This window comes from Sceloporus occidentalis, unplaced genomic scaffold (assembly GCF_023333645.1).
Source record: "Sceloporus occidentalis isolate IW3139 unplaced genomic scaffold, rSceOcc1.0.p SCAF_86, whole genome shotgun sequence".
NCBI classification, from domain to species: domain Eukaryota; kingdom Metazoa; phylum Chordata; class Lepidosauria; order Squamata; family Phrynosomatidae; genus Sceloporus; species Sceloporus occidentalis.
In genome coordinates, this window is record NW_028317066.1 from 2558642 (window position 1) to 2582740 (window position 24099).

A 24099-nucleotide genomic window follows, 5' to 3' on the forward strand; every position below is an offset into this window, starting at 1 on the left:
TGTGTTTGCCTCTGCTGTTCCTATGGCTGGGAATGGAGCTGAGGACGGAGGACTGAAGAAAGGGTCAGTTTTGGGCAAATTCAGAACTTCTGTGCAACAAAGAGTCCAATGTGTTGAAATAGCAAAGAACTTTATGGTGAACACATAGAAATTCCGTGTTTAAGCCAGAACTGCTCACTCCAATCCAAACAATACATTAAAACCCCAAAACCTAAAACATCACCCACTTCCAAACCTAGCCCCCACCTCCAATTCCCACAGTCTATGCTCTGCAGGTAACAAGGACCCTTTGCCATTCCCACAAACTAACCCTTTCTGTTAATACTGGCCTCCAACCTTCTTAGGCCAAAATCCCACAAATTGCAAAAGCTATCATTCCCATAACTAATAAAGCCAGCTGTAACAAATCCCAACCCCCCATCTATTTAACCTATACCATGACCCACAATCCCCAGCCAAACATACAACCCAAAGTAATTTTCTATACGATTAGCAATGAAAACCTAATCTTAACAAATTATAACTTTAAAACATAAACAGACATATGGACAGACAAACAATATCACAAGGGCCTTTTTTGGACTGTTGGATTGAAAATATATTTTTTGTATTCGTTATTGACAAATATAATGTTAGTTCACTACTGAGATTTTTGTGGCTTCTCTCCTGTGTGGACTCTCCGATGTTTCCCTAGGTATGACTTAGAAGAAAAACATTTCCCACAATGCTGGCATTTGTATGGCTTCTCTCCTGTGTGGACTCTCTGATGTGTCACTAGGACTGACTTCTGAGAAAAACATTTCCCACAAGGCTGGCATTTGTATGGCTTCTCTCCTGTGTGGACTCTCTGATGTGTCACTAGGTGTGACTTCTGAGAAAAACATTTCCCACAAGGCTGGCATTTGTATGGCTTCTCTCCTGTGTGGACTCTCTGATGGGTCACTAGGTGTGACTTCAAACAAAAACATTTCCCACAATGCTGGCATTTGTATGGCTTCGCTCCTGTGTGGACTCTCTGATGTGTCACTAGGACTGACTTCTGAGAAAAACATTTCCCACAAGGCTGGCATTTGTATGGCTTCTCTCCTGTGTGGACTCTCTGATGTGTCACTAGGTGTGACTTCCGAGAAAAACATTTCCCACAATGCTGGCATTTGTATGGCTTCTCTCCTGTGTGGACTCTCTGATGTCTCACTAAGACTGACTTCAAATAAAAACATTTCCCACAATGCTGGCATTTGTATGGCTTCTCTCCTGTGTGGACTCTCTGATGTGTCACTAGGTCTGACTTCTGAGAAAAACATTTGCCACAATCCTGGCATTTGTATGGCTTCTCTCCTGTGTGGACTCTCTGATGTGTCACTAGGTATGACTTCCAAGAAAAACATTTCCCACAATGCTGGCATTTGTATGGCTTCTCTCCTGTGTGGACTCTCTGATGTGTCACTAGGTGTGACTTCAAACAAAAACATTTCCCACAATGCTGGCATCTGTATGGCTTCTCTCCTGTGTGGAATCTCTGATGTATGACAAGGATTGACTTGTAAGCAAAATGTTTCCCACAATGCTGGCATTTATGTGACTTCTTTCCTCTGTGGACTCTCTCATGACTCAAGTATTCTTCTGTAAAGAAAGACAAGCACAGATGAGACTGAAAATCAGAGTTAAGAGAGGAGGGTATTACCCCATGGTTTAGCCCTCATTCATCCCTCCTTATTAGAGATAAAATTAAGAAAGTTTCTGTGAGTAACTGAAGCATGACCCTGCTGTTTATGGCCCTAAATCCATGGAACGATTGTATATTTACTTATAAGAGTTAACAAAGAAGAGATTGGAGGGGGTCTACCTTAAGGGAATCACTAGAAGGAGATATTCAGACAAAGGACTTTTTTAAAAATATTCCATTAAACATGTGCAAAAATACTTTGATTGACAGGTGGCATCATATCCTGTGAGACTGCCATCGAGTCCTAAGTCACAGCCCAAGGCATGATGGAAGCTAAATGCAGAGGTCCCTTCATGCTGTTTGGCACCAGGAGATGACTCACAACCAATACAGTATGCAGCTCTCATGCGGATTGGTGTGGATAGGATAGGAGTTGTGTGTACAAGGGATGGTGAAGATGATGGAATTCAGAGAGGAGAGCTTGCAAATATTTGTATTATTTTGCAACTCAAGATAGAGAACCTCAAAGGATTTAGATGAAATCAACTGTGTTTGTGACTTATTTTTAAGTGTGAAAAGTGGTCAGTGCATTGCCAATATCTATATATCTGGCTATTTACTTCCGTACTCTGCTATGTTATTGCTGAGCTGCATCTCAAAGTGTCACCCTCAGATTGTAGTGTACACTGGATTTTGAACACAATCGAAATTCAGAGCCAAGAAGGACTCGAGATTTTATGTGCTAATGATTTTTGTCTGAGATATTTGCACCAAGGACCCATTGCATTCAATTTGGTTTCAGACCATTCCCCCCCCCCCCCCCGCCAGAAACATTCTAAAGTGATTTAAACCTTTTTGAACACTCAGTTACATGGATTTGTAACTGGTTGACTGGCTGAACCCAATGATGGCTCCTTTTCATCCTGGAGAGAAGTGACCAGTGGGGTCCCACAGGGTTCTGTCCTGGGCCCAGTGCTATTCAAAATTTTTATCAATGACCTGGATGACAGAATTGAGGGTATACTTATCAAATTTGCAGATGACACCAAATTAGGAGGAGTAGCTAATACAGTGGTACCCCGGGATACGAATTGATCGCGTTACGAAATTTCCGGGGTACGAAAAAGTTAGATTGGAAAAAACTGTTCCGGGTAACGAAAGATTTTTCGGGTTACGAAATTCATTTCGGCGTGTTTCGGCGCGAAATTCAAATGCGAAGCGCGGCTAGCGGCTTTCCAGCGCTAACGGAAAGCCTTTTCGGGTTGCGAAATGTATCAGGTTACGAACGGCGCCGCGGAACGAATTAATTTCGTAACCCGAGGTAGCACTGTACCTCTGAGGAATGGATCAAACTTCAGTATGACCTGAATAGACAAAGCTGGGCCAAAGCTAAAAAAATTAATTTCAACATAGGGAAATGTAAGGTACTGTACTCAGGCCGGAAAAATAAATGCACAGATATAGGATGGGTGACTCCTGGCTGAATGAAACTACATGTGAAAGGGATCTAGGAGTCCAAGTAGACCACAAGTTGAACATGAGTCAACAGTGTGATGCAGCAGGTACAAAGGCCAATGCAGTTTTTGGCTGCATCAATAGAAGTATAGTGTCTAGAACAAGGGAAGTAATAGTGCCACTCTATTCTGCTTTGGTCAGAGCCCACCTGGAATACTGTGTCCAGTTCTAGACACCACAATTCAAAAAGGACAGAACAATGGAAGCAAGGCACAGGGAAAGAGGTTCAGCCTAAACATTAGGAAGAACTTCCTGACAGTAAGAGCTATTCAACAGTGGAATATACTCCCTCAGAACATATTAGCGTCTCATTCTGGTTATTACTATTATTCCTTCTTTGAAGGGTTTTAAAGGTCTTTGAAGGACTTTAAACAAAGGCTGGGTTGCCATCTACTGGGTATTCTTTCAATGTGTTTCCTGCATGGCAACGGCTTGAACCAGATGGTCCTTGTGGTCTATTCCAACTCTATGATTCTATGATTCTAAAGTGGAATCATAGTGCCATGATAATGTAGTATGAAAGCGACCTCAGTCTTCATAGGAAAGCAATAAATTCAGCTTCCTTACCCACAGAGGCCACATTCTCGTAATTCTCCATCATCACATCCTTGTACATAAGTCTCTGCTTCTTCGTCAACAGTTTCCATTCGTCCTCAGTGAAATATACAGCCACATCCGCAAAGGTTACCTGCAACAGAAAATAGCCCTCATCCAGAGAATGACTAAGCAAAAGGGGAGGAAAGCACATGGTGCATCCAAATATTATTTGATCACTTTAGAATTCAGTCCAGGAAATAAACTTTAAATTCTGTCAGCAAGAAAAAAGCTACTGCCTTTGAGATCCAGTTTGTCTAGAATCTTTTCAATATAATATATAATATAATTTAGGCCATGCCTGGGATATTGATGATGGATTAGGATACTGACTATCCCAACACATACAGTACATTTAACCACCAAAGAATTATGGTGCATTTAGACATTTCTTGCCACATTTCTAGGGCAAACGTCATTTTTAATAATGCTTCTGGGGAGCACTCAGGGCTTGAGGGCCACTGGGCCCACCCCATATTTAGATCCAGAGATGTTCTTCCATAGCCCCAAACATTTCATAGATGGGAAAAGCAAGACACATGTGGACAAGCAACCCAGAAGGCAGTAAAGATGGCCAAAGTTGTTTCTGAGGAAGAACACACAAGCTAGGAAGGGCACAGCAGTTTGTTTTTGCTTCAGCCTCCTGGGAAGGGCCATATCCTTTCTCCTTCTTTCCTCTCCTCTCCCCACTTTTGAGTTGATGGGGTGCAGACTCCATTGCACTCAGGAACTGAAGTGAGCTGAGAAGGGGGAAGTGGGAGGAGGAGAGAGCAACCAGGACATTTTTAAAAGCCCCTGAAATAATGAGGTGACAGAGGATTAACCAGGACTGTCTCTGCCAAACTCCGACAGTATTTTATTTGCTTCCTTTCAAAAATTGGCCCAGCAGTGACACAGATGAAGCTATTAGGATAGTGACTCACCAAAGAGCTGTTGTACTTCGACAGCCTCTTTCTCTTCGAGCCCAACTCCCTCCGCTTGGCCTCTGTGTCAGCCATCAGGTGGGCAGGGGGTCCTTGTGGCCCTGCACTTGGTCAATTCCAGAAAGAGAGGCCCAAAGCCGTGTCCAAGGAGGCCGAGATGAAGTTCCTGAGAGAAGGGACCAGGATTAGGAATGGCTTGGCAAGAAACACTGCAGCACCCAAAGACACAAAGAACATCATCCTGCTGGTGACATACGCAGGTGACATATGCCTCCTTTGGGCCGATGCAGAGGTGGTCATCCCCTTCCTCCCTCTGCATCAAATAAAGCCCCCTGGACCTAGCATAGATTCACTGCAGCTCCCCTACAGAAGAGATACTCCATTCCTTCTTGGAGTGGTGGGGGATTAGGGGATGGGGAATTGGAGAGGGCCCTGGTTATGTCCCCGAAGCTAGATGTGAAATGGTTGCATCATTTGTTGAAACCTCCTGACCTCCCTAGTGACCCTCAGAGGAAGATGCCTTCATTTTGCTTCTTACTACATAAACACAGCTGCATGCTTCTTCAATACCTCACACCCAACACTCTCACTAGGCATGGAATGGCCATATGGGATTGCTTCCACAATTCTATGGTAGGACCTGTGTCAGTGAATGGCCAGTTTTAGCCTGATCCCACTTGTAGCAACACTGGAGAATAGAGACCCAATGTTTGTGAAGAATAATAATAAGGCTTGTATTAAAACTCTCCTCCCCATTTCTGATCCCTTTTAAAACCCATGTTCCCCAGAAGCAGCAGAGCTTTGTAATAAGAAAACTCTCTCAGAAAAGAGACACAAAAGACACACAAAGAGACCAGTGTTGCCAATCTGGTGACTTTCACACCAAAATGGGTACTTTTCAGAGCCTTTGGTGTAATTTTGGTGATTGGTTTTAATGGTAATTTTGAGAGTTGAAATAAGTATTTGGTGAGATGGGAGGGATTTGGTGAGTTTTGGCCAAACGTCTGGGGAATTATCTTCGAGGCTTGTTGGCAACACTGAAAGAGACACACTTCCTTCCTTTTGGCCCAAAGAGCCTGGCCCCCTTCTGACTCTGGAGCCTCAGGAGAGGAAAAGAGGCCTCTGTTCAACTGAGGCTCAGAGAAGGTTCCGGAACATTATTCCCCACAGTCACAAGCAGCACAAAATGTCCACCAGAACACAAAATGGCTGCCACAGCACAAAATGGCCACCAGAACACAAAATGGCTGCCAGAACACAAAATTGCCACTAGAACACAAAATGGCAGCTGAAACACAAAATGGCTGCTTCCGCCTAAGCACTTGGCAGTTAACATTTGAGGCCTTCAGGGGAGAGAGAGAGACTGAGGGAAAGAGTGGAAGGAGGTCCTGGAGGGAGGGGGCCTTGGGAGATAGAGAGCCTTCCTGAGATATTTGGGGTCCGCTTCCTAACAAAGGGGTTTCTGGCCTCATAAAGGATTTGAGGCAAACTGGATCTGAAAGGAAATAGTAGCCTTTTCTCTTGCCAAAGGGACTTAAAGTGTATTTCCTGGACTGGATCTCCCAGCATCCACATGGCCAGAAAGAGAAGGGGGCCCTGCCCTGCAGTAAGGCCCCTCCAATCCCTCTTAACTGAGGACTACAACTCCCATGTCTTCTTTCTTTCTTTCTTTCTTTCTTTCTTTCTTTCTACCTAGCTGCTTTGTGTTAGTGGTGTTACTTCTCTTGTTGTCGTTGTGTGCCTCCAAGTTGTTTCTGACTTATGGTGACCCTAAGGGAAGCCCTTCGCATGCTTTTCTTGGCAAGATTTGTCCAGAAGCGGTTTTGCAAGTGCCTCCCTCTAAGGCTGAGAGAGTGGGACTTCTTGCCTAAGGTCACTCAGTGGGTTTCCGTGGCCAAGAGAGCATTCGAACCCTGGGCTCCAGGGTCACAGTCCAATGCTCCAGCCACTAAACCACACTGTCTGTTTCTTGAGGCTTTGTTGTTTTTTGTGGAGTGGCTCGAATTCATTGCCGACTTCTGGGGAGCCTCTCCTGGGGTTTTCTTGGCAAGAGATGTTCAGAGGAGGTTTGCCATTGCCTTCCCTGAGGCTGAGAGAGTGTGATTTCTTGCCCAAGGGACCCAGCTGGTTTCATGGAGGAGTGGGGCAGTGGACTCTGGCCTCCAAAGTTGTAACCCAACACTCAAACCACTGCACCACACTGCCTCCCATTCCTATGTACAAGCTGTGAAACAATTGCAGACTTTCTTCTGTTCTTCATTTGTGTCTTCAAGTAGTTTTCAACTTATGGCAACCCTAAGGCAACCATGTCATGGGGTTTCCTTGGCAGGTTTATTCAGAGAGGGGTCTCCAATGCCATTGAGGTTGAGAGAGTGTGACTTGCCAAGGGTCACCTAAGTCCAAAACACACTGCAGCAATAATCCAATCTGAGATTGCTTTAACTGCCCTGGCTCAGTGCTAGGGAATTCTGGGAAATGTAGTTTAGTGAGACATTCAGCCTTCTCTGTCAGAAAGCTCTGGTGCCACAATAAACTCCATTTCCCAGGATTCCCTAGCACTGGACCAGGGCAGTGAAAGGTCTCTCAAAATGGACTATTGCTGCCGTGTGTTTTGGACCTTTCTTGGCCGCAAACTGTCCATAGCCTGCAATGCATCTCCTAATTCTGTTGGCAGTCCCTCCCTCCCAACACTTTCTCATTTCCCCCCAAAACCAGAGCAAAGCTGGCAGATGGAAAGAGGTTTTAAAGCAGCATTTAAATCTGCCATATTTGTTTTAAAAGGCTAAATGTCCCAAATGCTATTATCAGTTTTGTAGCTATTATTACAGAAAGACGTAGAGTGCAAACTCCTCAAGTACCTTTATTTTCTGGAGTGAGATGGGCTTTTCCAACTGACTCACTGTGATGATCTCCGGTGGTCCAAGCAGCCAAACCGCGGTTCTGTAATAATAATAATAATAATAATAATAATAATAATAATAATAATAATTTATACCCCTCTCTTCAGCCAAAAGGCTATCAGAGTGGCTTACAAATTGTTAATTAGACACTTAGACATTATGGCTCTTAGCCAAGAAGACCCTTAAATTTCTTAAATCCTCCTGCCATCATCCAATGAATGATAAAAGGGTTTCCCTTAACCTACACTGGGACCAGATAAGGAACCTTATTTCTACTTCTTTACTGATCTTTCCAAGCATCAACCGAGGCAAAACACATGTAAAAGGAGCATCGAGTAGTAGATACTCCAAGGAGATCTTTACTATAAATAACAACATATAACTGAAATATAAGTCATACAAGATATTAAGAATCTTGCAGGTACAATATTTGTAAGTATATAATATTCAATTCATAAAAGCTATTAAAATAATAAATAGACCTAAATGTCCAATTCTGAGACTAACTTCCAAGATCCGCTCTTTAACTCTCTCTCTCTCGATCTCCAACCGACACAATTCCCCCAACTGTCTCTTGGTCTCTCAGGCCTTATATCGCCTTCTCACGGAAGCTTCCAGAAGAACCTTCATCTTGCTCTCTGATTGGTCAAGAGAGCCTTCCGTAGCAGTGATGTCATTCTGCATTTGCATAAACCTCCCTTTTCTGCCTGAAGAAGACCTCCATTGACTGGAGCCCAGTCATTACACTTTCCCAAGGCAAGGCTTGAACCTATTTCCCAATGTTGTTCTTGGTGTCTGCCTTCCAGTTGTTTCCAGGTCTTATGGTGACCTTATGGGAGTCTCTGAAGGGGTTTTCTTGGCAGGTTCTTTCAGAGTGGGTTTCCCATGGCCATCCTCTGAGGCTGAGAGAGTGTGACTTGCCCAAGGCTTCAGTTCTTTTGGAAGCCTTTTTGCTTTATCTTCTAGAAGGCAGCTGAAGTGTTGTTTCTTGCATTGAAGAATGAGAGGAACCTTCTGGCATCCAAAAGGCTAACATTCTCTGGAGTTATGTCTGATAATATGTATGTATGTATTATGTATACAAAGAACAATTACAAAACACAAATCAGCTTCAATTTATTTAGTCTGAATAACATACTGATGTAATGCAGAAGAACATCTAAACGATAATGTAAAAACTAATTTCAGTTTATTACTATCAATAACCTACTAATGACTTCTACAAAAAATAATATAAACAAGGGCAATTGTGAGTACAGTTACACAAAGGCTTCAGTACAATGACAATACATATAATTAAGAATGGGCTACAACAAAACAACAAAAGGAACAATTACAAGACACAAACTCCTTCCAATATATCTGCTCTAGGTGACATGCTAAAATAGATGATATGAAACTGAATAAAGTGCTGTTATCCCTGTCTTTGGGAACTGATGGAGGACGTTTCAAGACAAAAGGTCTTCCTCAGCCGCAAGGGAGCAGGCTCTCATCTGAGATACTCTAGTACTTCCTCATTCAAGAAATGTGCCAGAGACGTATTTTGCAACCGATCTTCCTCTACTTTCCTGCATGAAACCTGTCCTGGTTTTGGGATCTTCTGGGGAGGCCCTGGTTGCTGTCCCAGAAACTCTCAGGTGCATTTGGGGGGAAGGCAGGAGAGGGCTGCTTGGGGGCTGCTCTCAGGAGTTGGGACCCCTTCTTAGTCTTGCCATTTTTATTAATATTCTGCTTCCCCCGATTTGGGACACAAGGCAGGTTCTGATCATTAAAACAACCATTGTGGCTGTTGTGTGTCTTGAAGTGGTTTCTGACTTATGGCAACGCTATCCTGGGTTGTTCTTGGCAAGATTTGTTCAGAGGAGCTTTGCCATTGCCTTCCCTTGAGGCTGAGAGAGTGCGACTTCCCCAAGGTCACCCAGAAGGTTTCTTTTTTAAATCTTTATTGTATTAAAATACGTATAACTTGAATAGATGGAACCTTACTCCCTGGAAAATGGGAAAAAATGTATAGAGTATCGGACGGAAACTGTTGGAGATGGAAAAACAAAAAAGGTGCCCTTTACCACTCTGTGTAAACCGCTTTGATCTTTATGAAAAGTGGTATATAAATAACATTTATTATTATTATTATTATTATTATTATTATTATTTGTGGTGGGGTTGTGAGGAAATTCAGAAATTTTGGGAAATGATTCATGAATCCATTCAACGGATACTCGAAATTAAATTCCCAATGAACCCAAAGTTGTATCTTTTGAATATAACTTCGATACTAAATTCAAAAGGAGAAAACAAAATTTTGAGAATTTTACTTTATTTTGTTACGGCAGCTAGAACAGAAATAGCTAAATTAGGGAAATCTGATAAGATACCAATTTGGGAAAATGGATGTGAAAGTAAATGAATCCAGGGAATTGGATAGACTTTCATGTATAGCCCAAAATCATGATAAAGGCAGAAGAAAGGAGGAATGGAAGAAAGTTTTGATAAAGTGGGGAAAAGAATGGGAATTAAACTTGCCGCTAGTGGAGGACTAATCAAAGTCCTCTCTTTTTACTCTTCTCAGTGGATTTGGGAGAATGAAATGTAAGAACCTTTAAGAATATTATGTTATTCATGTTATAAGTTGAATATAAGCATATTCTGTTTCTTTTTGCTTTCTTATATAAATCCCAGGTCAACAGAGGATGATTGAATGACTCACTGTGTATATTAAAAACAACAGAGAGAGATCTATATAATGAAATTGATGTGAACATCTGTATAAATATATATTTCTTCAGTTGTTGTTAACCTTACAAAATAGTAAGAGAAGTAGACAAATTTTCTATGTAAAATCAAATGAAAAAAATTGCAGTTTCTTTCTTTTTTAACTTAAATTGTAAAGGAATAATTCACAGCTAGAGATCATATTTCGGAGGGAGGTTTCAAGGCGAAGGACATTGAAATGGGCTCAGATTCAGAAGACGGAAAAGGAAGACTTAAGAGGGTCCCAAATGACCAGTCAAGACTCAGATTCGCTTTTACAAGCAATTTTTATTTGTATTATGTATTGGTCGTGTTTTATGTATTTGGAAACTTAAATAAAGATGAATTTTAAAAAATACATATAACTTATAACAAACAAATGAAGAAAATTTAAATTACCAAACATACATAGGAATACCATAGATACATATAATTCTAAATGCAAAATACATTAGAATAAACTTCCAAACCTAAAGCGACAGCTACCTCCTTTCTATAAATAATCCTCTTTTATCTCTGGCTAATTAGTCTTTACATCTTTCTTGTTCTTAGCTGCCCTCAAGTCGATTTAGACTCATGGCAACCCTATGGATGAGAGTCCATAATTCTCTATTTGTCTTCATACTTAACCTATACCAATTTTATTTTGAATTGGAATTATTCCCTCCCCTTTTCAATGTAAATCCTTTCTACATATTCCCCCAGATATTACCGTTTCTTCCCACAATACATAGTAATCTTCATTGCAAATTTGACGTTTATATAATCTTTATTATTTACTGAGTCATAAAAATAGAATAAAACAATACAAATCCAGTATCCATAACATCACTGTCACAAATCTTTCCGTTTCCTTGGACCCACTTTCTGCTTTCTGTCTTCTTGGCCTTTCAAAGAGCTCACTTTCATAATATTATAACCGTACCCTGCTTTTAAACACAAATTTTATGCTCAACTCTAAAACGTATAAACACAATATATCCCAATTGCTTATTGATAATATCAGTTTTCATTTATGTTCTTATCTATTGTCAAAATACTGTATGCATAACTTTGCAGTATTCGATTCCTTCTTTATCATGGTTTACTTTAAGCAGGAGACTCAAACTTTCTTCTACTGACCTATAATTAATCAGGAAATAAAAATACACATTTAAACCTATTTTTGAAGAACAGACTTTGTAGATTCAATTCCAGTTAATTCAGACCTCAATGAGCTTCAGATTTAAGTTCCATTCTTTTCCCATTCCTCTTCTCTTTTTCCATATCCTAATTCTGAGCCCTACAAGAGAGTTTGTCCCGTTCCCTGCAATCATTAACTCTCTGCATCCAATTTTCCCATCTTGGAGTCTCATCTGACTTCCATAACTTTGCTATTTCAATTCTAGCGGCTGTTACAAGATATAATATAATCCTCCAATACTGTCTTTTGTCCAGTGGGCTTAAAATCAAAGTTATATTGAGTAAGTACAACTTAGGGCTCATTGGGAATTTTATTCCCAATATCTGCTGTATTGAGTCATGTGCTTTCTTCCAAAATGTCTGAATTTCCCTGCAATGCCACCATATATGATAGATGTTTCCCTTTTACAATCACACCCCCAACAATTCCCCTGTGCTAATTTATAAGGTTTGTTTTATCTTCCATGGGGTGTAATATCACCTGTTCATTATTTTCATGTGATTCTCTTTTAGATCCTGCGCTACTGTAAATGTATTTGTTCTATTCCAGGCGTTTTGCCATTCTTCCATTTCAATTTTGCATCCCATATCCTGCGCCCATTTCCCCATATACTCTTTTACAGTCCCCTATTCCATATTCCTCCTCAACAGTAGTTTGTGTCATTTGGATATCTTTTTCTTATCAGGTTGCCAGAACAAATCATCCAATCCGTTTAGTCTAGCTTCGATCCCTATTGTTTTGTTGTCTACCAGAAATCTTTGTTTTAGCTGGTAGGAATTAAACCACTGTATATTATGTCCATCCTTGTTAATATCTTCCCTAGATCTTATCGACCAATTCCCTGATTGATCCTTCTTAAGCCAATGTTTGTAAGTGAGCCAATTACTGATGCTTATCCATCTACCAAAGAGTGGCTCCTGGGCCGATGTCCGAAGTGGGAACTTAAAACAAAATGTCTTTTTAATCTTGTTCCAAGTGAGTAGTAAAGATTTCCTCATTGGATGATTATTGAAATCTTTATTCATCCCCAACTTCTCATAACATAAGAAGGCGTGCCAACCAAATCTTAACTGCACATCCTCTTGATCAAGCATTTCTTTGTCCTCTAATTTAATCCATTTTTGGATCCAAATTAGATTACATGCCCAATAATATAATCTGAAGTCTGGGAGCGAATAGCCCTCTCTCTCCGAAGCATCTTTGAGCTCCTCCCATTTAATCCGAGGTTTGTGTCCTTTCCATATGGATTTTTTTAGCTCAGCTTCCCAACCTTTAAATATCTTATCCTTAATCTCTATTGGCACATTTTGTAGCAGAAACATAATTTTCTGTAGAACTGCCATTTTGATTACAGCAATTCTGCCTAGTAGTGAAAGATTTAACCAGCCCCATGTCCTTAAATTTTCTCTTATGTCTTTCCATACCCCTCAATAATTATTGTCTTTAGAAATCCAAATTCCTAAGCACCTCAGTTTCTTTCCTACTTGGAAGCCCGGTTTCCTCTTTCATTCCTCTGCCTCTTCTCCAGTCATATTCTTAGTTATCAACACTGTCTTGTCTTTATTGATTTTCAGTCCTGTGAATTTGCCGAACTTGTTTAGCTCCTGTAGCAGCGGTTCTCTGCCCCGATTTGGGTCCTCCAAAATTGTTACCATGTCATCCGCAAACGCTCTTATCTTGGTTTCCTTTCCTTTCCTGTTAATCCCTTTTATATTTGGATTACCTTTAACAGAGGAAGTCAAAATGTCCATCACTTCTAAGAATAAGAGCGGTGATATCGGGCATCCTTGCCTTGTGCCCTTATTGATCATACATCCTTGGGATCTTTCTCCGTTGATAATTAAGTAAGCTCTTTGCCGATTATATATTTGCCTTATTGCCTCCCATTTCCATACTTTTTACCACTTCTATCAAAAAATCCCATCTCACGCCGTCGAAGACTTTCTCCATGTCAATAGCAATGATGGCACATTTTTTGTCATTATTGACCTTGTAAAATTCAAGACAATCTATAATCGTTCTGATATTGTTCCTAATCTATCTGCCCGGTAAAAATCCGTTTTGCTCCTTCTCAGTTGTCGAATTCAAAATTCCCTTCAGTCTGCTGGCAAGTATTTGTGTGAATCTCTTATAATCAGTGTTCAGCAAACTTATTGGTCTATAATTAGTCATTAACAAGCTGTCCTTTCCTTCTTTAGGAATTAAAGTGACACTCGCTAGCTCCCATGAGTCTGGAATCCCCTCTGCATTAATAGGATTAAACCATTTATATAGTGGATCCACTAGTTCCCCTTGAAATGTTTTACAATATCTAGCTGTAAATCCATCCACTCCAGGGGATTTCCCCTCTTTATAATCTTCTTATCTTCCCTCCGTCTATGGGGCCTGCAAAGGGAGGGGGCTTCCTTTCCTGGGGAGGGCATCGTCTAAATCTTCCCTGTCTATGGGGCTTCAAAAGAAGGCTCCAGGTCAGAGGAGAATGTGGCCCAATAGAGGGACCCTAACATTTCCCCAAATGAGCACATTCTCCATCTCTCTGTCCAGAGGCAGAGCCCTCTTTCCCAAAATGGCTGCTGAGGGATTCCTATCCAAATGCCCCCTGTCTTTCAGCAGCCCCCTTTATGCCATCTCTTCCCTTGGCACTTTCCTTCTTTCCTTCCTTTAACCTCCATCCCTTCAAGGAAGGGGACTTTCAGGCAAAGAACTAACAATGGCTTCCATGTCCTTTCTGCATGTTCCCAGAGGAGGATCACTGATCTTTGCAGGGTTGTTGTGAAGGGTAAGGAAAGGATGTGTGTGTGTGTGTGGGGGGGCTAATCCAGATCCTGTGGGCCTCTAAGCCTAGTTGCCAGGGGGGTATCCCTCTCCCCAGAAGGGGCTTTGAGCTCCTTCCGTCTGCCTGCTCTTGGCTTTGACCTAAATCTGGGCTCTTCTCTCCCTTAAAGACAGAGCCCCTTCCCACAGGGAAAACCCCTTCTCCCCAGAAAGCTATTGTTTCCAATGCTATTGAAGCCTATGCTATCTGATGCTTTTTATTTGTCACAAAAGTCTTTTGACTGGGAGCCTCCCCTCTTCCCAGAGATGAAGAGGGTGCCCCCATTGGAAGACCAAAGAGGGGGGCTTGCGAGCCCTTATCTCCCCCCAAATGAGGAGGAAGGGAGGGAGGGTCTCTCCTCTGCCCCACTTTCCAGGAGGGAGGGGCTCCTTAAAGCGCATGTTTACATCTAAAGGACCCTGCCCCCTCCCCCCATGGCCATGTCTCTCCTCAAGTGCCTCCTGCCCCCTTTTTCTCATACATTTCTCTCCCCCACTTCCATCTCTTCCTCCCTCAGAACAGACTGTGAGAGCAGCAATGGCTTCAGAGCCTGAGACTGAGCATGTGCACATGCCCCAAAGGAAAGGGAAGGAGTGCACCCTTCCTTCCTTCCTTCCTTCCTTCCTTCCTTCCTTCCTTCCTTTAAGGAGACTTGGAAGATGCCAGAATGGAGTCCAAGGAGGAGCTGGACTCAGGAGGGAAAGGGAAGGAAGGAAGGCTCTGCTTTGTACATATAGCTCTCTCTGTCTGTTTGGTATGTGTTTGTGTGTGTTTGCCTCTGTTCTTCTTATGGCTGGGAATGGAGCTGAGGACTGATGAGAGAATAAAGTGTATTTTGTGCAAATTCAGAACTTCTCTGCATCAAAGAGTCCAACACATTGAAACAAGAAATAACTTTATTGAGAACACATTATCAGAAATTCAGTGTTTAAACCAGAACTGTCCTCCCCAAGACAAAGAATACATTGAAACCCCAACACCTAAAACCTCACCCTCTTCCAATCCTAGCCTCCACCCTCAGTTCCCACAGTCTGCCCCAAAGGGAACAAGGCCCCCTTTGCCATTCCCAGAAACTACCCCCTTTCTGTTAATACCTGCCCCCACCTTTCTTCAGACAACATCCCACACTTTCCAAAAGCTATCATTCCCATAACTATTCTAGCCAGTAGTAAAAAATCCCAGCACCCCCTATCTAGCTGACCTATGCCATGACCCATAATCCCCAGCCAGGTTTATAACCTTAAGCAATTATCTATACTAATAGCAATTAAACTTAACAAACTATAACTTTAAAATATAAACAGACATATAGACAGAGAAACGTAACACACAAAATCACAAGGGCCTTTTCTTTGCACCATTGCATTGAAAATATACTTTTTGTATTCCTTATTGACAAAAACAATGTTAGTTTACTGCTGACATTTGTGTGGCTTCTCTCCTGTGTGGACTCTCTGATGTGTCACTAAGTGTGACTTCTGAGAAAAACATTTCCCACAATGCTGGCATTTGTATGGCTTCTCTCCTGTGTGGACTCTCTGATGCATCACTAGGCTTGACTGCAGAGAAAAACATTTCCCACAATGCTCGCATTTGTATGGCTTCTCTCCTGTGTGGACTCTCTGATGCATCACTAGGTCCGACTTCCAAGAAAAACCTTTCCCACAATGCTGGCATTTGTATGGCTTCTCTCCTGTGTGGACTCTCTGATGTATCACTAGGTGTGACTTTGAAGAAAAACCATTCTTACAATGCTGGCATTTGTATGGCTTCTCTCCTGTGTGGACTCTCTGATGTATCACTAGGTGTGACTTTGAAGAAAAACCATTCTTACAATGCTGGCATTTGTATGGCTTCTCTCCTGTGTGGACTCTCTCATGTGCCACTAGGATTGACTTGTAAGCAATTTTTCCCCCACAATGCTGGCATTTATGTGACTTCTTTCTTGTGTGGACTCTCTCATGACTCACAAGTTCTTCTGTAAAGAAGGACAATCACAGTCAAGAATGAATATCAGAATTAAGAGAGGAGGGTGTTACCCCAATTTTTAGCCCTTGCTGAACCCTCCCTATTTGATATTAAATTAATAAAGTTGGTGAGAGTGACCCAAGCATGACACTATTGCAGATGTCCCGAAATCCATGAAACAATTGTATCCCTACAGACAGGAGCAAAGAAGAGATTGTAGTAGAACTGCCTTAAGGGAATCAGTCGAACCAGATAGTCAAAGGGCTGTTGAAAAAATATTCCATTAAACATGATTTAAAATATTTTGATTGACAAGTGGCATCATTTCCTGTGAGACTGCCATAGAGTACTGAGTCAGAGCCCAAAGCATGATGCAATCTAACTGCAGAGGTCACTTCATGCTCTTTTGCACCAGATGACTCACAACCAATACACTATACAGCTCATCTGCAGATTGGTGTAGACTGGAATGGAGTTGTGTGTACAAGAGATGGTGAAGTTGATGGAAGTCAGAGAGCTTGCAAAGATTTGTATTATTTTGCAACTCAGGATAGAGAACCTCCAAGGACTTGGGTGAAATCAACTGTGTCTGTGAGTTACTTTTAAGTGTGGACAGTAGTCAGTGCATTGCCAAAACCTATATCTGGATATTTGTTTCCATACTCTGCTATGTTATTGTTGAGCTGCATCTGGAAGTGTACATTGGCTTATGAACAGGACTGGAATTCAGAGCCAAGAAGGACCTGAGAGCCGGTGTGCTAATCCCTTGTGTCTGAGGTATTTGCACCAAGCATCCGTTGCATTCAATTTGGATTCAGACAATTCTTTCCCCACCCAGGAAACATACTAAAGCGATTTAAACCATTTTGAACACAGTCTCTGTCTGTAAGCAACAATTTCAGTATAAATGTCCGGCCCGATATTTACTGTTCTTCGGCATCAGTCCCATTGCAGAGAGACACTCTGTTGGTTTACATGGCTAAGCGCCTCAATATACTCAACAAACCCACTTTCCGTTCCCTTGCAGGACCCTCAGCAATTGGAATCAAGAACATTCTAGGAAATGTATTACCGTTAGTATAGCTTTACATTATTCACCAATCTCACCTTTGTTACTTACCTCTTGTGTGTATATACGAATGCTTGTGTGTGCGCGCATGTGTGCGCGTGCGTGCAATTATTTTGTTTTTTTCCTAAATAAAACATAAAAACACATTTGAAATGACTCTGGGGTTATGTGAGATTGCGTGCCTGGTTTAGTTGGGCTGACCTCCAAGGTCACTGTTGCTTGAACAAAATTATGTCTCTTCTTTGGGCTAAGTACCAAATCCCCCCCCCCCCCCCAAAGCATAGTACTTGCAAGTGTCCTCCCCAGACTCCAGCATTTTGAGTAACAAAGGGCCCCTGGAACCAAAAAGGCAGCTAAGCAAGCTCAGGTTGGAAAATGAAAGTGCTTTTTCTCTAACTGTGTCCTCCTTTCCTTCCTTCCTAAATATTACTCATAATTGCTAAATAAAACCACTTTATATGTCTGAAAACAAGGACCTGAGCCGGTTCTCATTCGTTCACTGAAACCAGTTCTGAAAATCTGTCAGAACTGCCTCCCAATCCCCAAGGCCCCTCTCCTGGCCCTTCCCAGGGGTCCCTTCCTCCGCACAGAGCTAGGCGATCCTGGCTTTGCTCCTGCCTTCCCCTCCTGGCTCCCAGAGGCCTGATCCCCTTCACTTTCTCCCTCTGCTCTCTAACCTTCTTTCTTGCCCATCAACATCTCACTTTCAGTATTTCTTCCCTGCCTTTCACTTTTTCAGTTTCCATCTGTCTTTTTATCACAGACATATACCCACAGAGTGTGATGCATAAAAGGGACACTTTTAGGCCCATTTGTTGAGAAAGGTGGGATAATCAATATACAAATAACTCATTGGCAAAGGCAGAGAAAGGGGGCTGGACCCGGACTCCAATTTTGGAGAGGGTCAAGTGCCAGGGAGCAGCCTTAAAACAGCCTTAAAACATTTATAAGACAGGCATGGACTACTGATGGGGTTTGGAGGAGATCTCAGGGGCAACCCAACATTGTATTTCCGGGGGGGGGGGGGAGATGAAATAATATTTTGCCACTCAACATCGCAAAACATCCCTTTGGGGAAGTGGAGGCCAGTTTGCCACTGTTGGGCCCTCTCTGAGCCATTGCTGGCCCAAGGGAGGTCTTTCCCCCAAGAAGACTCTCCAGAGCCTTAAAAGGATGGAAGAGGGGCCAAAAGAGGAAGGAAACTTGCTCAGGGATGTGCTGAGTACCATTTGGATGTGAAAAGCATTAATCTCAATGGCTTCTTTCCACAAAATCCTAGAATAGGCAGTTTAGGATGGAGTATTTAGAATCCTTAGAAACTGGAGAGCAATAGTGCCTCACTGAACTACAGATTCAAATATTCTACAGGATGTTGCTATCACAATTAAACTATGCTTGAAAGGGCTCTAGGATTCCAAGTAGACCGCAAGTTGAACACGGGCCAACAGTGTGATGCAGCAGCTTCAAAGGCCCATGTGATTCTAGGGTGCATCATTACAAGAATAGTGTCTAGATCAAGAGAAGTAATAGTGCCACTCTATTCTGCTTTGGTCAGGCCTCACTTGGAATCATCCTGTGTCCATTTCTGGGCCCCACAATTCAAAAAGGTTGTTGACAAATTGGAGCATGTCCAAAGGAGGGCAACCAAAGTGGTGAAGGGTCTGGAAACCATCAAGTTCTATGAGGAGCAGCTTAGAGAGCTGGTTATGTTTAGCCTGGAGAAAAGAAGATAAAGAGTGAATATGATATCCATTTTTAAGTATTTGAAAGGGTGTCATTTTGCGCAAGGAACAGGCTTGCTTTTTGCTGACACAGAGAAAAGGAGACACCACAATGGATGCAAGACACAGGGAAAGAGGTTCCACCTAAACATTAGTAGGAACTGCGTGACAGTAAGAGCTCTTTGACAGTGGAATACACTCCCTTAGAGTTTAGTGGAGTCCTCTTCTTTGGAAGTCTTTAAAGAGAGGCTGGATGGCCATCTCTTGGCGGTGATTTGAATGTGTATTCCTGCATGGCAGAAGGGGGTTGAACTGGATGGTCCTCGTGGTCTATTCCAACTCTATGATTCTATAATTCTAGTGGAACCATAGCAACATGATAATATAGTATGAAAGGGACCATAGTCTTTACAGAAAGAGCAATGGATTCAGGTTCCTTACCTACAGAGGCCACATTCTCATAATTGTCCATCATTACATAATTGTACAAAAGTTTCTGTTTCTTCGTCAACAGATTCCATTCATCCTCAGAGAAATATACTGCCACATCTGCAAAGGTCACCTGAAATAGAAAATAGCCCTCAGCCAGAGAGTGACTGAGCAAAAGGGGAGGAAAGGACATGGTGCATCCAAATATTATTTCATCACTTTACAATTCAGTCCAGGAAATAAATTTTAAATTCTGTTAGCAAACAAAAAGCTACTGCCTTTCAGATCAGTTTGTCTTTAATCCTTTCAATATAATATACAATATAATAAAAAATATAATTTAGGCCATGGCTGGGATATTGAGGATGGATTAGGCTACTGACATTTCCAACACATATAGTATATTTAGCCACAAAATAATTATGGTGCATTTAGCCATTTCTTGCCAAATTTCGGAGGCAAATGTCATTTTTAAAAAACACTTCTGGGGAGCACTCTGGACTTGAGGGCCACTGGGCCCACCTCCATTTTAGATCCAGAGATGGTCTCCCATATCCCCAACATTTCACGACAGGAAAAGCAAGGCACATGTGGAAAAGCAACACCAGAAGGTGGTGAGGATGACCAAAATTGTTTATGAGGAAGATCACACAAGTTAGGAAGGGCACAGTAGTTTGCTTTTGCCTCAGCCTCCTGGCAAGGGAAGACACTGGCAATGTATCTCCTCTCCTCTCCTCCCTTTTGAGTTGATGGGGTGCAAACTCCTTGGAAGTCATTTTTCAGCAACCCAAGAGAGCTGAGGAGAAGGGGGAAAGTGGGAGGAGGAGAGAGAAACCGGGACATTTTTAAAAGTCCCTGAAAAAGTGGGGTGACAGAGGATTAACCAGGACATTCTCTGCAAAACTGGGAAAATATGTTCTCCACTTGCTTTCATGAGCTGGCCTAGCAGTGACACAAATGAAATTAATAGTCAGGATGACAACTCACCAAAGAGTTGTACTTGGACAGCCTCTTTCTCTTGGACCCCAACTCCCTCTGCTTGGCCTCTGTGTTGGCCATTAGGTGGAAAGGGGTCCTGGAGGCCCTGCACTTGGGTCTCTTCCAGCAAAATATGCCCCAAAGCTGTGTAAAAGGAGACTGAGATGAAGTTACTGAGAAAAGAGACTAGGGTTAGGCTTGGTTTGTCAAGAAATCCTGCATCACTCAAAGACACAGAGAATAGCATGCTGCTGGTGAGATACGCAGGTGACATATGCCTCCTTTGGGTCAATGCAGAGGTGGGCATCCCCTTCCTCCCTCTTCACCAAACAAAGCCCCCTGGACCTAGCATGGATTCACTGCAGCTCCCTACACAACAGATACTCCATGTTAAAACACTTTTGACGTTGCTATGTTGCGCAGCACGTGAGGCAACACGTTAACGTATGGGACCAGATTCTCCACCTTGACTGTAATCAGTAGATTGTGAGCTGAACAAACACCTGTCACTTTCTCAATGAGCAAAGAGACACTGTAGTCTTCTCTCAGATGAGGCTTTTATTCCTATAAGAAGTTCCACTGTGTACAACACTATATACATCGACACCCTCCACCATCCACACCAGTAACAACCCACTCTGAGGCACAAACTGTCTGACTCTTCCTCAGTGACAGTTGAGAATGACAGTTGCCAGTTGCATCAACATTCCAGTGATGCACTGTTTAAATGCTGACATATCTAACTGCCACTAGAGCTGTCAATGCCTTCCACAACAGCTCCCCCTAGTGGCCACATGCATGTCATTTCCTGAGACCTGTTCACCATGGTCCTGTCACTCCATGCCTTGTGAGAGTGGAGGGGGGTCAGGGGATGGGGAATTGGAGAGGACCCTGGCTATGTCCCTGTAGCTAGATGTGAAATGAGCGCATCATCTGCTGAAACCTCCTGACCTCCCCAGTGGCCCTCAGAGGAGAATGCCTTCCTTTTGCTTCTGGCTAGAGAAACACAGCTGGATGCTTCTCCAATGCCTCGCACCCAACACTCTCATCAGGCATGGAATGACCATGCGGGAGGGCTTCCACAACTCTATGGTAGTACTTGGGTCAGTGAATGACCAGTTGTAGCCTGACTCCACCCAGAAAAACACTGGAGCATGGAGGGTTTTGCTGGGTGAGGCTGTCTGGCCTGGTGGCCCCTCATTCTCCCAGTGCCCAAACCAGTTGCCGTCCATCCCCCATTGAGGCCTCAGGTCAGGCAGGCAAGGAAAGGAGCTCTCTCTTTTCAGGTTGCTTCCCTTCCATGGTATCCAGCCCTCCTCCCAGGATCAAGGGACACCAAAGAATTGAGCTGACGGTAAGGGAGCACCCAATTTCTGTGGAAGCCTTCTGCATGTGGAGGAGTCACAATTCGGAGAGTGTCTCTGCCCATGTGGAGAGTGCCATGTGGAGACATGACAATTGTTCATTCTCTGACATAACCCATTCTCTAATCCAAACTAAACAACAAGCAGCATAATAAAGTTTTAAGTTTGCTAAACCCAGCCCTCCTCTACTTTTGTCATCACAAAGTATTTTCGTTTTTATCCTGGCTCTTTTTTAATTCCAAATTAATTTTGAGATTTCCTTTTGCCATTGATTCAATGGGTTTTCATTCTGGATGATGGGTATCGCTTGAAACAGAAACAGCATTTCAGGAAGGAAACTCATTTGGATCAGTGATATTTTTCCTAATAGCGATAAGTGTAATTTCCCCCATTTTTCTAGGTCTTTTCTGATTTACTTCCATGTGTCTCATAGTTATTGTGAAATAGATCTGAGTTTTTATGTGTTAAATTTATTTCTTGTTATTCAACTTCCTTTCCCACTTTAAATCCACTAATTTCTTCCTGCATTTGTTCTTCTTTTCCCCCATATTTTGTGTTATTAATGGTGTTTTGTCTCTGTTTACTTTTAGTCCTGAAACATATTCCAATTCCACTATTACATCCATCAATTGTCTTGTGCTCTTTTCTGGGTTCTCCAGGGAATACAAATGTCTTCTGAGAAGACTCTCATTTTAAACTCAATGTATGTTAATTTTTATTCCACTGATCTTATTTTCTAATCTTATCCTATTATTCAGTGCTTCAAGGATCACAATGAACAAAAGGGGTGAAAGTGGGAAAGCTTGCCATTTACCTTTAGAAGTCTTAAATTCCTCTGTTTTTTATAGTTAACAATTAGTTTGGCTCTTTGATCTTTATACAATGCATTTATCCATCTTAAATAAGAAGCTCCTGTTTCGATTTTTTCAGGTGTCGCAAATAACACATCCCATCCTATGTTATCGAAGGCTTTTTCTAAATTAACAAAGATAAGTGCAAGTTTTCTTCATTGTGCCTTTCAAAATATTCAATTATATTTAAGATGTTTAGGATGTTATCACTTTCCTTTAGATATTTAAGTTTAATCTGTATTTCCATTGCTTCTTCTGTATAGGTTTATGAGGGACGATTGCATCCTGGATTATATTCATTATTGGGATGTGAAGACCTATGTAAATTCATTTTATAAACCCAGTGAAACAAATATCTCACAAAGCTCTAGTAAACAACATGTACACACAGTGCTCACACAAAGGACTCACTGATGCACTGTGTGTCTGAGGTCTGGAAATCTCACTTCCACCTTCTGGGAAGACAAGGCTGCCAGACACTCAATTTGGGGCTTTATGCCTGAAAAGCATGGGTTCACTCTCTCAGCTGCAACCTTTCCATAAATTCCTGGACTGAAACATTTAAATAAAAGTCCTCATTCAGCTCCAGGAATAAAGACCTACCTTCAGTACAAGGACACTGACTTCTGCGGTCCCAGAAAGGCCTCTCCTGCAGTCCTTTATGGCTGGAGCTTCCAGGGTCAGAGGCCGTCTCCTCAGCCGTAGAGAAGGGTTGCTCTGAGTGCGAAGGAGGAGGAGGTCCACAGGGCTGAGGGAGGGAAGGCAATGGGAAAAGGTCAGTGCCAATGGCCATGGAGGGCAGAAGGTGACAATGCCTAGGAAACTCCTCTGAGTCCCAGGCCTAGGAATGAGAGGCAGGAGTGAGTCCAGGGGGCTGAGGTGGAGTCTCCTTTCCCAAAGGGGGAGGCAAGGACCGGTGGCCCCTCCCCAGCTAGGGCCCAAAGGGAGGGTCTCTTTCCCCATCTCTCTCTCCCAGCCCCCAAAGCCCAGCTTCCCCACTGGCCCTGAGTTCCTGCCTCCCCTTCCTGAGACCCTCACCAGCCCCTCCCTCCCTCCCTCCCCCCCAAAATGGAGGGCCAGAGGTACAAAGAGAGACACTTCCTTTCTTTTGGCCCAAGGAGCCTGGCCTCCTTCTCTCTCTGGAGCCTCAGGAGAGAAAGAGAAGCCTCTGTTCAGCTGAGGCTCAGAGAAGGTTCTGGAACATTATTCCCCACAGTCACAAGCAGCACAAAATGGCTGCCGGAAAACAAGACAGTTACCACAATGCAAAATGGCTGCCTCTTCCTCAGCGCTTGGCTGTTGTCAGTTTGAGGCCTTCAGGGAGAGAGAGAGAGACTGAGGGGAAGAATAGAAGGAGGGCCTTGGGAGATAG

At 42.7% G+C, this 24099-nt stretch overlaps 2 protein-coding genes across 2 annotated transcripts in view; both read right to left on the reverse strand.

Moving 5' to 3' along the window:
* The window catches only part of LOC149285006 (uncharacterized), a 386586-nt gene that overhangs the window by 130532 nt on the left and 231955 nt on the right, over positions 1 to 24099 (reverse strand). The window lies entirely within an intron of this gene.
* LOC149285009 (uncharacterized) lies at positions 576 to 18083 on the reverse strand. The gene is made up of 3 exons (XM_089495881.1): positions 18062 to 18083; positions 15814 to 16148; positions 576 to 1540 (listed from the first exon to the last, which is right to left on the reverse strand). The coding sequence occupies exons 1-3, from the start codon at positions 18081 to 18083 to the stop codon at positions 641 to 643; spliced, it is 1257 nt and encodes a 418-aa protein (XP_089352007.1). The 3' UTR covers positions 576 to 640.